General features: G+C 49.6%; 1 protein-coding gene and 1 long non-coding RNA gene across 2 annotated transcripts; both read right to left on the bottom strand.

The window, feature by feature from the left end:
• Positions 1-459: 459 nt before the first annotated feature.
• Positions 460-6,901, bottom strand: NKX6-1 (NK6 homeobox 1). The gene is made up of 3 exons (XM_025289781.3): positions 6,093-6,901; positions 4,182-4,354; positions 460-2,043 (listed from the first exon to the last, which is right to left on the bottom strand). Exons 1-3 carry the CDS (start codon positions 6,754-6,756, stop codon positions 1,783-1,785), a joined length of 1,098 nt encoding a protein of 365 aa, XP_025145566.1. The 5' UTR covers positions 6,757-6,901; the 3' UTR covers positions 460-1,782.
• A 171-nt stretch (positions 6,902-7,072) lies between these two features.
• On the bottom strand, positions 7,073-9,240 carry LOC123334395. The gene is made up of 2 exons (XR_006552149.1): positions 7,798-9,240; positions 7,073-7,502 (listed from the first exon to the last, which is right to left on the bottom strand). It is a non-coding gene; the product is annotated as an uncharacterized LOC123334395 (long non-coding RNA).
• Positions 9,241-15,489: the final 6,249 nt, after the last annotated feature.

The raw sequence follows: 15,489 nt of genomic DNA, 5'->3' as shown, positions 1-15,489 counted from the left end.
TAGAGAATCCTAGAGAAGAAGCTTTCTTGAAATATAGCCTTCTTTATTGTAATGTTTAGCAAAATCAGGGGTCCCAGTTTTCCACCAACTTCTGTATTTTTATAACCTACTGGGGAGAAAATGTTAGCATCAAACAGCAGCATTGCCCTGACAGCCAGCTCCACTGCCTCCTCTCAGCGAAGAAAGCTAAGGCTGAATTGAGAAGCTATCTTGGGTATATGGAAATGAGGTCTCCCCAAAACCTCCAGGGACTTTCTCGCAAAGGAAAAAGCGATCAGGAAAAAATCAGACAGCACAGACAAGACAGCAGAGGCAGCCTGTTGGACAAGTCTCTCCAAGAAGCCCATTGAATGGGGCTGCATTTATCTTTCCAATCTAGGAGAATGAGAGATGTGACCTCCCCCTTCCAAAATAATAATAATAATAATGTAACAATTATTTTACCCAAGAAACCAAAATAAAATGCTTGTGGTCTTGACTTTTATTTGAGATCTCAGATGAGATCAAATGGTCTATATAAACCCTTTGATTCAAGGCAACAGACTTCTTCAAACTGTTTTTTAATTTGATTTATCCTTTGAAACAGAAAGTGCATTACATTTAACTGGTCTTGCAAAGGGGGTTTTCTTCTCTTTACAAACCGAATTCCTTATATAAATTAATAAAAGTTAAAGATGCTAATATATCACCGTCATTAGCTTTAAAAAAGAAAACAATTTACATAGTCTATAGTATTCTTATGATACAAAACACTTCAAATTCAATTACAGCAACTAAACGGAGTTTTCTGTTTCTGACCCAGAGCGGTTGTAACAATTCCCACCATCTACTTTAACACGCATTTTTATCCGAAAGGAGTTAAATTAAATACAAGCTACCGTAGCCCCATCCCTCCCCAACACTTTCTTTAAATCACTAATAAATAGCAACAAACGACTGTGCAATTTCAGAGGGGGACAGAGAGGCTGGTTGGGGGCCTTCCCTGGTTCCACGTCTTCTATTTCAAGTCCTGGACGGGGGAAACCGGGCTCGGGGCCAGGGGTCGTAGGAGAAGAGCCAGAGAGGATGTACGGGGGGGAAAAGAGACTGAACAAATCCAGACCCGGGAGGGGCGCGAAAGGGGAGGGAGAGTGAGAACATTCCTGTCTACGCTTCTCCAATTAATTTCAAAATAAAAGGCGAACCGTGTGATTTGAATTGCTCTTAAAAGCGGGAGGGGAGCCGGGAGAAGGAGGTCCATCTTTTTATACCAAATTCCAAAAAGAAAGCATCTTACATTTTAAATATTCACAATAAAGTAACTTCTAGTCAGTGTGACTCACGATTTATTTACAAAGAGCCTTCAACAGGTTACTTTAGTCGCCACAGCAGTTTGCGGGGGAGACTTGTCCCTCTTCCCATCGGTGGCTCCGAGGTCCCCCTCGAGGTGGGTGTCGGAGGGTCCAGACCGGGTCTCCCTCCGCGATCCCTGCCCCGGCCGGTCTCCAGGCAAAACTGGGGTGGGGTGGAGTGGGGTAGGGGGCGGCGTGAGGAGGGGGAGGGGGGAACACGGAGAGGGAGACGCGGCTGGGACACCGAGCGGGGGCGGAGGGTGGCCCCGCTGCAGCATCAGTTCGGTGCAATTCGTGGTCTTGTCTGCCACGTCTCGTCATCCTCCGAAGTCTCTGTCCCCTGCCCCTGCTCCACTCGTAGGTTATAAAAATAGATATGTACATCTTAGAAAAGCGCGGGGCCCCGGCGGGCGGGAGACGCGAGGCCGGCGGGCGCGCGGGCGGCGGGCGCTCAGGACGAGCCCTCGGTCTCGGACGCGTGCAGCAGGAGCCCGCCGCCGCTGCCGCCGCTCGACTTGTGCTTCTTCAGCAGCTGCGTGATTTTCTCATCGTCCGAGTTGGGGTCCAGGGGCTTGTTGTAGTCGTCGTCCTCCTCCTCGTTCTCCGAGGCCCCTTTCAGCCGCTCGGTCTCCGAGTCCTGCTTCTTCTTGGCCGTGGCCATCTCGGCTGCGTGCTTCTTTCTCCACTTGGTCCGGCGGTTCTGGAACCAGACCTGGCAGACCGAGAAAGCGGAGAAGAGGGGAGATTCGGGGGGAGGCGGGGTGGTGGAAGGAATTTCCGCGGAGCAGAGGAGTCAGGCCGTGGCCCCCGGCTCCTGCGGGCCGCCCCCACTCCCCCCGGATGGCGAGACGCGCTCCCCTGCGGCCCTCCCGCGTCCGGGCCGTCAAAGTCGGTCTCCATCGCCCGGGTCTAGTCTGCGGATCGGGCACCAACAAACTGCCTGCCGTTGCCATAGTGATAGCAACACGAGAGTATTGAGCTTGTCACTGAGCGATGTCTCAGAAGAGGGAAAAAAAAAACTTGGAAACTTAAACTGAGTTTCCCTAAAAGACTTCGCTTGCCTACTTTCTAGTTGGAAGTAGAAAACTTTTCCTCTCCGTAAAACTGCCTCCTACTGATGGCAATTCTACTCGTTTTTTTACTTTCTCAGATTCAGGTATTTCAAACAATCTGAGGCGTACTTGCTTTTTAGTGAGATTTGTGGGGAAAGACACAGCATTTACACTAATAACCTCTGTTTTTTTCACTTTTGGATATTTGTCTGTTTCACTTATTTCCGGTCTGAAGACACACAAAAATGGTAGGTAAACACTTACCTACCCATGTAGACTTGTATGATGTGATGTCAAATAAAAAAACTGATAAAACACAAACCTTAAGTCAGTGATAATAACCAACATAAATGCATGAAAATATTTAATAGCTTAGTTGAAATCATCATAGCAATTTTTGTGTCTCTGTCTCTCTGGTTTAATGTTTTTCATAAAACCAAAGATCAAGGCAAGAATCTTCATGAGTTACTTTTTAAAAGTGAAATTTTGCCAATTACATTATTTCCCACTATTAGCATACCTGGTCTTTCAAATATTATTTTAATATTGATCTTTCCTAAGACATTCATTTTTATACAACTATTTTAAGCCTATTCATGATTTTTGACATTGTATTTGATACACATATTTTAAACCTAAAGCACCAGCCATAAGTAACCAATTTCCCAAATATATTGAAGCATCCTGTCTTTATGCTTCTCATCCATTTTCTCATGTTATGTATTTATCTAGAGAATCAGAATTGTTAATAAAGTGATTTTTAGTTTCTTTATGTAGCTATAATAATTCACTTCTAGCCACATAGACATATTTATGGCGACAAATGAAGACCTCCAGACTACTGTGGTAAACTCTGTTCCAACCACTGCAAAAAATAATCTTAACAGTGATGGTACTGTAATGGTCATATAGAAAATCACTCCTGAAATGCATTGATATAGATATCTATATATATATATATATATACACACACACACACACACACACACAGAGCAAGATATAGCAAACTGAAGAACAAAAGGGAATACTGGAAATACAGGAAACCACTAGATTTACGGTACACAGCTGTTTCCATCCCTTTATTTTTCAGGGAAAGAGCTCTCCAATTTGATTCCCTGGAAATATACTGTACAACTCAATTATAAGCTAAGTGACATTTTAATTATAAATTGTCATAAACAGTAAAACCTTACATATATTGATAAACTTCTGTTTCATAATACAGTCATAATCTTGTTAATTCACTTGGAAAATTACTACTCCAAAGTGACTGCCTTCAGGCTCAGTTAAAAGCAGGTGCATCCACGTTAAGGGGTCACATTGTGTGGATTTTTTTTTTAACCTGTAAGTTAATACAGTAGCACTATAATGCTGATCTACATTAGGAAATTCTGTAACTAGTGGAGCCTGAATTGACAAGCAAAAGCTTGAATATGCTTACAAATAGAAGCTATCTAACTGGCCTCATCTATTCTCAGGGCTGATATTTCAGTAATGCTTTTATTCTCTAATAATGGAGAGTTCCCCCAGCACATGCTGCTATCTAGATTAACCTAATTTCAAAGGCGGGGGCTTGATTCCTTTTGTTCATCAACAGTTTGCCCGCCTGTGAGACCCAGAGCCTTTGTAACTTACTCCCCCCCACCAACCTCTTTCGCTGATCTCAGCTCTCCCCAGTCTCCGCAGACCCACACCCCTGGGCGGGTGGCTATTTGTTAGTTTGGTGTGTGTGTGTGTGTGTGCACGCACACGGTGAACACAGGGGCGCTATTCCTGGAGGTTTGCAAGGTCCACTCACCTTGACCTGACTCTCCGTCATCCCCAACGAATAGGCCAAGCGAGCCCTCTCGGGCCCCGCCAAGTATTTCGTTTGTTCGAAAGTCTTCTCCAGTGCAAAGATCTGCTGGCCCGAGAACGTGGGTCTCGTGTGTTTCCTCTTCCCGTCTTTGTCCAACAAGATGGATCCTTGATCTAGGAGACAGATTTTTTAAAAGTGAAGGGAAGAAGCAGTCAGTTATCAGCGGCTCCACTGAGAAGAAATGAACTCCAGAAACCACGTTGCGGTGGGAACCGAGAGCGTGCTCCTCTGCAGCACTGAGAAATCCTGGGGGGCGCTTAAGGCCCAAGGCTCTTCCCCCCTTTGCTATTTTTACACCCACCTGTTTCTTGTTGTTTTTTGTCTTTTAAGCGGGTGTGCTTGGAACTGCATTAAATAACCTTTGGCCCAACAACGATGTCCAACTGAGAGCTCATTGCTCAAGTTTGCCGAGGCTGAATCGCTAGGGCCCTGGAAACGGAGTGCGGGGCTGGGGACTGGTTGGCAAGTCCCCTTCCTCGCCCGCCTAGTCTAGTTGGGGGCGCTCGGTCTCTGGGCCTTTGCGTGGGACGACTAATTTTGTTCCTCGAACGCTTTCCTAACCTGTGCCCGCGCCACAAAGGGCGCCTTGTTTTAGAAACACAAGCGAGCTAAGTCGCCCCCCAACCCTAACGCTGCTGCGGCCGAGGGGGAGGGGGAGTCGCCTTTGTTGGAGTTCCCTACGTGGCCCTCCGAACACACACAAAAGCGTCTCCCCGACACCCTCACCCGCCCCCGCCACCCCCCCCCCACGCCACCCCAGTCCCGAGGCTCCCCAAAGGAGCCTCCACTTGGCTCTCCCAACTTCCCTCAGTTACTGCCGCTCAGCCACAGAGGTGAGACTTGAGACCCGGAGACATGAGAAACTTCGGGGACTCGGTCAAAAGCAAAGAACTGAGCGAGAAAAGGACCGGGCCCTGGGCCCTCAGTGCCCACCCGGGAGGATGGGAGTTGCGTCGGCAAGCTGGCCAACTACCTAGATTAGAGCGATCCTGGGCTGCCTCAGTTGGTTTACAGCAAGATCTTTGCGGAATGTTGCATTCCCCCCCCCACCCCCCACCATCCTTGTCCCGCCGCCTGGTTCATCCTCCAGTTCTTTCCCCTATTAGGATGTTGAGAGCCACGACGCCCCTCAATATGTCCAGGCCCAAGGCGTCCCGGCCCTTGGGGCCGAGGCAGGTGGAAAAAACCAGGGCCCAGCGGTGGGGAGCGGCCCGAAGTGGCGCTCGACCGCGGACCTGACTTCAGTGGGCTCCCTGGGCTGCGTGTACTCGCAGGACGAAACGGGGGCGATGAAGACGACCAGGTGAGGTAGGGACACCCTGGACCAAGTCGCACATGCAAACACAAGCGTTCGGCTCAGGGCTGTGAAGGGCTCCTCGATGCCGTTCCCCCACCAGGAGGCCAGTGAGGCTGCGAAGATCAAATGGGACTTTGGCCTGGGACACGGGAAAGCTGGAGTGCCGGCGGGGACGCAGTAGCCCCTCTTGCCCTCAGCACCTCTTTAACCCAGGAGGGGCCTACGGTTCCGGGCCGAGCTGTTCCGGGAGCAGCCGAGGCCTTGGGTGAGACACACGTCCCGCACACCGCGGTGTGTTTCACGGAGACGCATGCACACGCGCTCTGCTTCGCGTGCCCGGGACTTGTGAAGAGGGGCCGCCTGGACACACCGTGGCGCTCAGGAAAGCGAGAATCCCTCCCCGAACGCCCTGGCCCATCCTAAATCGTGTGATTCTGGCGCTGCCAAACTGCTCGGCGGGCAAGAGGGTGGACCCTGCCGCTTGCACACCAGAGGCCGTGACCTGAGAGCGGGCAGAACCAGCACAAGTGGGCGCAGCAGGCGACTGTACTCACGAGGGGTGCAGGCCAGGCGGGCGTCCCTCCAGGGTGGGCTCTGCATCACTCCCGGCCAGAAGATAGGCGTCCGTCCGGGCAGCTCGGCGAGCGGCTTCGGGTACCGACCCACGGCGGCCACGGCTGCGGCGCTGGGGCTGAAGTAGAGCCCGGGCGGCGGCGGCGGCGGGCTCAGGCTGCTGAAACGGGGCAGGCCGGCCAGGAGCCCCGCTGGCGACGAGGCGGCGGCGGCCGCCGCTGCGGCTGCGGCCGCAGCAGCCGAAGCGGAGGTGGACGAGGAAGAGGAGGATGAGGAGGACCCAGAGGGCGAGGCGGAGGGCAGGGCAGCCCCTGAGGCCACCGGCATGGAGGGCCGGCTCAGGATGTCGTTGATGCCGTGCGGGGTGGCGGCCGAGAGCTGCTGCGGGGGGCTGCCCAGGGCCGAGAGCCCCCCCGCGGCCGGGGGCTTCAGGTTGCCCGGGTTGTGGGCTCCCAAAGGCGGGGAGGGAGACGACGAGGAGGACGAGGAGGACGAGGAGGAGGGGGGGCCGGCGGGCAGCGGGGGGTAGGCGGCGGGGTACAGCGGGGTCTTCATTTCTGCCATGCTGTGCAGGGCGGCCAGGGGCGGGCTGCTGAGCAGGAACGCGCTCTGCCGGGGGCCCTCCATCGCCCCCACCGCTAACATCCCACGACCAGGCCGGAGCCCGCGGCCACGCAGCTAGGGCGCCGGCCCCTACCCCTCGGCGGGGCTCCGGAGAGCGAGAAGCGCCGCGGGCGTGAGCAAGGAGGCGCTCGGCGGCGCACCCGGGGGCGACGTGCCAACGGGGCCAGGAATGCCGCCGCCGAGAATTGCTCTCGGAACTGCGCAGCAGAAATGTCCAAACACACCAGTGGAGAGGCGGTGGCTGGCCGAGACCAGCGAGCAGCGTCCGGGTGGTTTGGGCTGTCCTTTCCCTGCGAGAGTCCTGGATTCAATCTCGGGCTCCTCGTTTCTTCCTCACTTTTTCCTCGCCGCTCAAAGAGCGCAACTTCTCATCTTCTCCCTCTTGGAAATAAGCAAAACCAAACCCCGTCCGGCCCCAGAGAGCTCGTAACAAAGTTAAGAATCACCGAATCTTTGATGTGGGGAGAGTTGGGGGTTGGGGGGCCGGCTCGCTTTCTTCGGGGAGGTTCAAAGGATGCCGGGTTCCGCTCGACGAGCTCCAGTCTTACTTGGATGCCCTGCTCTTTCGGCCACGAGGTTGATTTCGCACTCGGCGCGCGGAGCGCGCAGGGAGAGAGCGCATCTAACCCGCCGGAGGGTTGGCCTCTGGGTGGGCTTCCTCCGCCTGCTCTGCCCGAGGCTTCGGCGCCAGAAAGGGCAGTGCCACCGATCTCCGCGGCTCCCAGACTCGGCGCGCCGACCCGTCTTCCCCTGTGCGCCACGGGGTACTAGAGTTGAAATATTGAAAAGAAAAAGAAGAAAAAAAAAGTGGGGAGGAAAAACACAGAAAAGCAAAGACTAAGTGAAAAGTCTGACGCCTTCAGTTATGGCTCCACTCGTCTGTCCACTTCTGCAAAAGGGCCTGGCGACCCCGGCCCCACCCCGCCCCCAGCGCCCTCTCTTCCTCTCACTCTCCGCCTTTGCCTCTTCTGTCTCGCATTTTCTTAGCGACTCCACAGGCTTCGCTTTTCTAAGTCCTGTCCTCCGGCCAAGCTGACCCCCTCTCCGAGGCTGTTCCACTACCTCTCTCTCTCCTCTCCTTGCTCCCTCCGGGCCTGACAGTTCAGATGAAGCTCTCAAAGGTAATAAAACATTTGCATCACTCCCTACCCCTCTTTAGCTGGGGGACGAGAGGGAGGGGCAGATGGGGGGTCCAAAATGAGAACTTTGAAGGACGTCACTCCGAGGCAGCCGGGAAGGGCGGGCCCGAGGAGCGGGGAGGGTGGGGTGCAAGCCGGGGGCGTAACCACCGTCTCCAATAGCGCTCTGCCTGGGGCCTCGCGTCGCCTCCGGGTCACTCCCACTCGGAAGCGCCGCGCCTTCTGATTGGCTGAAGAGGGCGAGCCGTAGGACCGCGCCCGCCTGATTCCCGCCCCCTCCCACTTCTATCCCGCCGGTGGGCGGGGCAAGGGGGCGGGGCCTGGCGAGTGGTGCCGTTCGGTCTCTGGGCCAGTGGACGCCTCAATTAATTGTGTTAAATAAAATGGGAAAGGGGAGGGGGGGAGTAGAGACGAAAAGGGTATTACTTTTTAAAGAGAAGAATAATGAAAACCCAGCCCTTTTATGGAAGAGCAGTTCATATTCTTCCCTCGCCTCCCCCTCGCCTGCTCTCGTCACCCTAGCCCCCCTTCCCCCACGAGCTCACGACGCCTCACCTCGAACAGAGTCTGGTCTCTTGTAAAATGGAGCTAATGGAGCAGGCAGCCGGCGCAGCCCTGGCCTAGCTCCTTCTTTTGAAGGGATTAATTAAAGGCCATCTGGGCTCTCCCAGGATTGTGTAAATTAATTTGTTGCTCCTTAAGCCTTAGAGATGTCCTTAATCCCCTTGTAGGCCGAAGGATCGCCCTATTCCATCTTTGCCACCTCCCCGCTTTCCTTCTCTGTTTCTTCTCTTTCACTTTTCTTTTTATTCCTGGGTTTCCCCCCACCTCCACACACACAAGATGTTATCATTTATAGGTTTACTCCATTCTCAGGGAACGGAATCAGCTTATTGGGAGCGTTTGTTTCTCATGTGATGTTTCAACCTGAGAGCAGTGAACTTTTTAAACTTTTCTCCCCTGTGAGCATTATTTGTTTTGAGTTTTACGGGGTCAGAATCACCAAAATTGAGGTGGAGTCTTTAGATACAAAAGTATCTGGTACACATACACACACCCCTTCACAACCATCTCGAAAACTCTTTCCCCTCTCTCAACTCCAGAATGTTTCGGGAGATGGAGCCTTCCCGGCTTCTGCGCTGTGATGATGGGATGTCAGGGTTTAGGTGTTGGACGGCGGTTTCTCTTATTCCCTCTCAATTTCTTCCATAGCTGGAGATCTTTAAATTTCCAGGAGCATTGAGCTGTGTACATGGGGAAGGAAGACCCTTGCACAATTTTGAGATTTAAGGCTATTAAAGTAGCACACCATCGAGGGATAATCACTACAGTAGTTTGGATGAGATCATTAAGTCCAAACTTAATCAGCAGAAAATTGAAATAAATAAGGAATACAATTCGATCGGCACCACCCTTGGACCGAGTTTGGCTGTGAGAGCCAAAAGCGCTTATTTGCATCCCAGCACTGAAAGCCAGAGGGCTTATTCCACTTAGATAACCTAGGGTTTCCGCTGCACTGATCTTTTAAAGGTAGCAACTTGAGCTTGAGTTTGAGAGGTTTTTGTTTACCTTTTGCCACTTTTGTTATTCACTTCTGATGTAAAAATAACGTTCCCTCTCGATTATTTTTCATTAATTTCGAGACTGGGCTAAACCTATCACTACACAGACCATAGACTCTGACTAAGGGAAGGGTAAGATCCTTCTTCAATGTGAATTGTGCTGAGTAGGGCAAGAAGACAGATGATGAGGGGGCCGTCTGTATTTCCCCGTGAGGATGTTTGCTGGGTTGTGGGTATAAACTCCAGCGCCCTGTCCTTGGGCCACCAGGGGAACTCCAGTAGGAGGGAGGCACATGTAGCCCGACCCTGGCCCGAGAGTTGGGGTCCTCTGCTTCCCGATTCGTTAAAAACGAAACTTTATCTCGCCTCGGGAGTCTCCAGGACGGCGGTGACACACAACCCTTTGCCTGAACCCCGCGCCTGGGCCCTGAGCGACCTCCTCACCTCCCCCGCACACCTCACACCACATTCTCCAGGACTAGGTAGGAATGGAGAGGGAAGGAAGCCAGTGATCCCCAAATACTCCAATTTCAAAAAGCGACTTCGCTTTATTTCATGTAAATAGCCTGACCTGGGAAAGCATTGAACATTTTCCTACTGTAAATCTAGTATATGATTTGAGGTGGGTGATGTAGAAATAGAGCAAAACCAGAAAGACCGACCAACCCGGCGAACCACTGATTCAACTCCACCCAATTCTGGGTTAATTGCCATCGGCAAATAATTGCAAAGCTTGGGTGCCGATTGGAAGTCTCAATCGTTTGCTTTTATTTATCATTCACATTGCGGAATTAAAACAGCAGTGTTGTTCTTAATTGTGACAATAAAAACATCTGGGGTCTATGTACCTAGATCCCGGGGGGTGAGCCTTGGGTGCCCGAATCCCGCGTGGGGCAATGAAATTCAGACGCTCACGGTGAGGCGCGGCCGAAGGAAGGCCGGTCAGTGTCTCCTGCCTGGTGCTGTTATTATGATCGATCTGCTCCGTCTGTCTCCAGCTGGGAGCCGGGAGAGCGAGGGGCGTCCTCGAAGAGGGTGGGCTATTGGGAGAGACGACCCTGCCCCTGCAGAGCGTAAACCACCTTCCGGACGGCGTCCTAGAGGAGCAGATCCCGACGCGGATTCGGGAGGCGGGTTTTTGGTCAGGGCCATCTTACACGCCGCATACACACGCCCTAAAGAATCAGGACTTCTCTCCCTCCGGGAGCACCCCCTCCAAGACCCGCGCGGGATTCTGCTCACGACCTAAGAGAGCCCGGCATTTCTAAGCAACCCTTGGGAATGGAACGTGTCACACGTGCTCACGACCCCCTTTGCCCCCCGCGTCTCTGCACTATATATATATATATATATATATATATATATATATATATATATATATTTAGGGGGAGGACTGTGTTGGAAAGCGATTGATTTGCATTTTAATTGAAAAATAAATGAAAGTGGTTTGGCAAATTCGGAGGTTGCCAAAAGAACTAAAGGGTAGGGGTGAAGAAGGCGACGTCCCCCTCCCCAGCCCCTGGACTTCCTTTTAGCCTGCAGACCAGGGCCTCCGCTTTCAAGTAACTGTTTTCAGTCGGTTCCTACTTTTATGCAGCCTGCGCCACGCAGTTGACCATCCCACCCTTAGTCTTAACCCTGGACTCGGACGGCTAGCAAGTTGCGCTACTTCTGTTTTAAATGGAAGGAGCAGAGCCTAAATTCAGAGTAATTCACAGAGGAATGCAAATGAAATCTCAGCTAAGTGTACTTAAATTCAGCAGTCTGTCCGGGATGAATGATAACTATTCTTCCCCAAATATATTAACGTCAAACAAAGGTCGGGATACTCAAGTGTAGCCACAGGAAGCCAATTCTAAATTCAGAGAAGGAGGGAGGAAAGGGAGGAAGGGAATTTTGTGTGTTTCAGGCCAAAACCCACTCCAAAGGGTGTTTGCCTGAATTGTCCGGATGACTTCTTTAATAACTCCACTTGGGCCGACGAATGGGGCTCGTTCAGGCTGAACCTGGAGGCCGGTTGGGTTTACAGTTCCTGTTAAAAAGAGGGGTCGAGTGGAACCGGCGGCTAAGTAGAAACTCAAGGGAGAAGGAAGGAAGTCCACGGTCTTGGAATCACCCAGTCTCTGAGAAGGAGAGCACGACTGTGTGCATCTGTTTGCATGCCCTAAAGGCGGTTTTACGGAAACTGGATCCTTGGCCGCTTCTGCTGACCAGGAATTAGGGAGACTACTTGGGAAGTGTCGGGGTACAGAGAGGCCTACAAATGCCGGGTGGGGAAGAGCCCTGGGGGAATCCTGCTGTCGGCCTAGCTCTCCCCGCGGAGACCAACACAAAATGAGAGAGGGAACCGATCCGCTGTAGACAGCCGTGTGGGATCTACTACCAAAATGGTTTGGAATTTCATACCAGCCTCCACCTCCCCGCTCCCAGCTCCCATCGGCGATCTTCAATGTGACAACAGGGCACCCCTGCGCACACCTACAGAAGCTCTCCTGGGGGACATGTGCACTCGGAAGGGAGTGTTGTGAAAAGTCCCAGAAGATGGAGAATTCTAAGTCTAAACGTCTGCAATATCAAAACTGGATTCAGGAGTGAGAGGAAATGCAAGAAAACACCCATGACCTGCTAGAGAGAAAACTAGTCTTGAACTTCAGCAAAGCACACATAACTTTAGCAAACATATCTACATGTGTAACACCCAAGCCCGGCATGCCCCCGAGTATTTTCTACAAAGACCCATTCGCTTCCAGGGAAGGTGCATGCTTTGACGTCGTACATTCTGGAAACCAAGATCCACTGTGGATTCCTCCATGTGCTTGAAGGAATGTCAGTGAATGTCTACAATTTCCTTAAAAAATAAAATGCTGGTTCAGTTTCACCACCAGGTTAAACAGGATCTGATGTGAACGGCCGGTAAAAAAAATTTACACCTGTATACATGACGTCCATGGAGCATAATGTAAATAATTTTAAACGAGCCCGTGAACTAGTTCCTCTTTCAGTCCCCCTAAAAGGTGCTGCTTCTGACTTGGGTGTGCTTGCGGGTCTCAGCATTGGTCCTTTCAGCCGACTCACCGTGTGCGACTCCTTCTTCCATGAAAAAAAGTTGTCTTACTTGCGTCACTGCCTCGCTTACAGTGCCTGGGTCCTTCAGGCCGTTTTAAAGAAACCCTGAGCAGTTACCGCCCTCTTGTGGAAGAAACTTAGCAGTTCATTCGGTCTAGAAAAGATAAGCCTGCCTGGTTGTGTTAAAAGTAGAAATTTAATTTCTCAAACAGGTTTTGCCTTTGTATAGATCCTTGATTAATATGTGCTTAATTTTTATCTGAAATGCCAAATTCATAAAATGAAGTGTAGGCCTGGCAATTCTTGCTTTAATTCAGATAGCAAAAGCCTTCTAAAATGAACATTTCAATTTTAATCTTTCTTCCTCCCCTCCCCGTCGTTGCATTCCGTCATTTGACTCAGTCTGGATAAAACGAATTTCAATTTTTATTGGAATTATCTTTTTTACTTTTCTTCTCTAATTATCAAAATAATACTATCCTTAATTCAGAATATTTGGAAAGTAGAAAGAATTATAAAAACAAAGAGCCACCCATAATCCCATCTTCAGGGGACAAACACTTCAGATATTTTGACATATTTGCTTGCTTTCTTTTCTCCAATCTTAATCCTATGTTTTGCTTTAATGGTCGAGGTCTCATTGAGTATATACTAGTGTATCCTGAAACTTATTTTATAACCTGCTTCATCCACTTACTGAATCAGGTACAGATCAGCACTGAAATCTCCCAGACTGAGTCTCCTATGAAGTGAGAAGAGCCCTGAACACTGTCAGGGACCTGGGTCCAGCTTACTCCCACAAACCATGATCCTGCAGGGAGGCCAAGTGCTCAATGCCAAGATTCCTGCCCTGATTCTCCCATGAACCCCTTCAGGTTCTCAGACACTTTTACCACTAGTTCTCAGAATGTTCTGACATATAATATTAATAATAGATAACACTGAATGTTTACTGTTCTGAGTACGTCACAGTAGTAATTCAACAACAATTCTGCATCTCTGAATTAATACGATAGCTATCCCTATTATAAGAATGATGAAATTAAAGCACAGAGAAGTTAGGTAACTTGCTTAACATTATACCATGAGTAATTGGGGAAGCTGGAATTTAAACCCCAGGTGGTCTGGCTCCATAGTCCATACTTTAACTAAATTAAACTGCTCCTCTGAAAACTGGGGGGAAAATTAAGGTACAAGAAAGCAATCTGAATGTTATAAATTTTTATGATATCTTTATGCATTTGTTTATTTATTTGGCTGCATTGGGTCTTAGTTTCAGTACAAGGGATCTTCAATGTTTTGGGTGAGATCTTTCATTGCTCTACACGAATTCTCTACAATTTTTCAGTTGTAGTGAGTGAGCTCGGTAGCTGGTCACTAGGGCTCTCTAGTTGTGGTACATGGCTTAGTTGCTCCACAGCATGAGGGATCTGTGTTCCCTGAACAGGGATGGAACCTGAGTTCCCTGCATTGCAAGGTGGATTTTTAACCACTGGACCACCAGGGAAGTCCCTGAATATTATAAACTGGTAAAAAGAATAGCAAGAAGAGATAAGAAAACCTTCCTCAGTAATCAATGCAAAGAAATAGAGGAAAACAACATAATGGGAAAGACTAGAGATCTCGTCAAGAAAATTAGAGATACCAAGGGGACATTTCATGCAAAGATGGGCTCGACAAAGGACAGAAATGGTATGGACCTAACAGAAGCAAAAGGTATTAAGAAGAGGTGGCAAGAATACACAGAATAACTGTACAAAAAAGATTTTCATGACCCAGATAATCACGATGGTGTGATCACTAGCCTAGAGCCAGACATCTTGGAATGTGAAGTCAAGTGGGCTTTAGAAAGCATCACTATGAATAAAGCTAGTGGAGATGATGGAATTCCAGTTGAGCTATTTCAAATCCTGAAAGATGATGCTGTGAAAGTGCTGCACTCAATATGCCAGCAAATTTGGAAAACTCAGCAGTGGCCACAGGACTGGAAAAGGTCAGTTTTCATTCCAGTACCAAAGAAAGGCAATGCCAAAGAATGCTCAAACTACCATACAATTGCACTCATCTCACATGGTAGTAAAGTAATGCCAAGCCAGGCTTCTCCAAGCCAGGCTTCAGCAATACGTGAACCGTGAACTTCCTCATGTTCAAGCTGGTTTTAGAAAAGGCAGAGGAACCAGAGATTAAACTGACAAAATCTGCTGGATCATAGAAAAAGCAAGAGAGTCCCAGAAAAAAAAATCTACTTTTGCTTTATTGACTATGCCAAAGCCTTTGACTGTGTGGATCCCAATAAACTGTGGAAAATTCTTCAAGTGATGGGAATACCAGAACACCTGACCTGCCTCTTGAGAAACCTATATGCAGGTCAGGAAGCAACAGTTAGAACTGGACATGGAACAACAGACTGGTTCCAAATAGGAAAAGGAATACATCAAGGCTGTATATTGTCACTCTGCTTATTTAACTTATATGCAGAGTACATCATGAGAAATGCTGGGCTAGAAGAAGCACAAGCTGGAATCAAGATTGCCGGGAGAAATATCAATAACCTCAGATATACAGATGACACCACCCTTATGGCAGAAAATGAAGAGGAACTCAAAAGCCTCTTGATGAAAGTGAAAGAGGAGAGTGAAAAGGTTGGCTTAAAGTTCAACATTCAGAAAACGAAGATCATGGCATCTGGTCCCATTACTTCATATGGGGAAACAGTGGAAACAGTGTCAGAGTTTATTTTTCTGGGCTCCAAAATCACTGCAGATGGTGACTGCAGCCATGAAATTAAAAGACAATTATTCCTTGGAAGGAAAGTTATGACCAACCTAGATAGCATATTGAAAAGCAGAGAGAGACATTACTTTGCCAACAAAGGTCCATCTAGTCAAGGCTATGGTTTTTCCAGTGGTCATGTATGGATGTGAGAGTTGGACTGTGAAGAAAGCTGAATGCCGAAGAATTGATGCTTTTGAACTGTGGTGTTGGAG

Source organism: Bubalus bubalis, chromosome 7 (assembly GCF_019923935.1).
Source record: "Bubalus bubalis isolate 160015118507 breed Murrah chromosome 7, NDDB_SH_1, whole genome shotgun sequence".
NCBI classification, from domain to species: domain Eukaryota; kingdom Metazoa; phylum Chordata; class Mammalia; order Artiodactyla; family Bovidae; genus Bubalus; species Bubalus bubalis.
This window is presented reverse-complemented; position numbering and strand designations above follow the sequence as displayed.

What these genes read in the sequence shown, in the direction of transcription:
- NKX6-1 (XM_025289781.3), bottom strand. Translation starts at nt 6,756, where the DNA reads ATGTTAGCGGTGGGGGCGATGGAGGGCCCCCGGCAGAGCGCGTTCCTG. An exon ending in CCGCCTGGCCTGCACCCCTC is followed by an intron (nt 4,355 to 6,092) that starts GTGAGTACAGTC and finishes TCTGTCTCCTAG; the next exon opens with ATCAAGGATCCATCTTGTTG. An exon ending in TGACGGAGAGTCAGGTCAAG is followed by an intron (nt 2,044 to 4,181) that starts GTGAGTGGACCT and finishes TCGGTCTGCCAG; the next exon opens with GTCTGGTTCCAGAACCGCCG.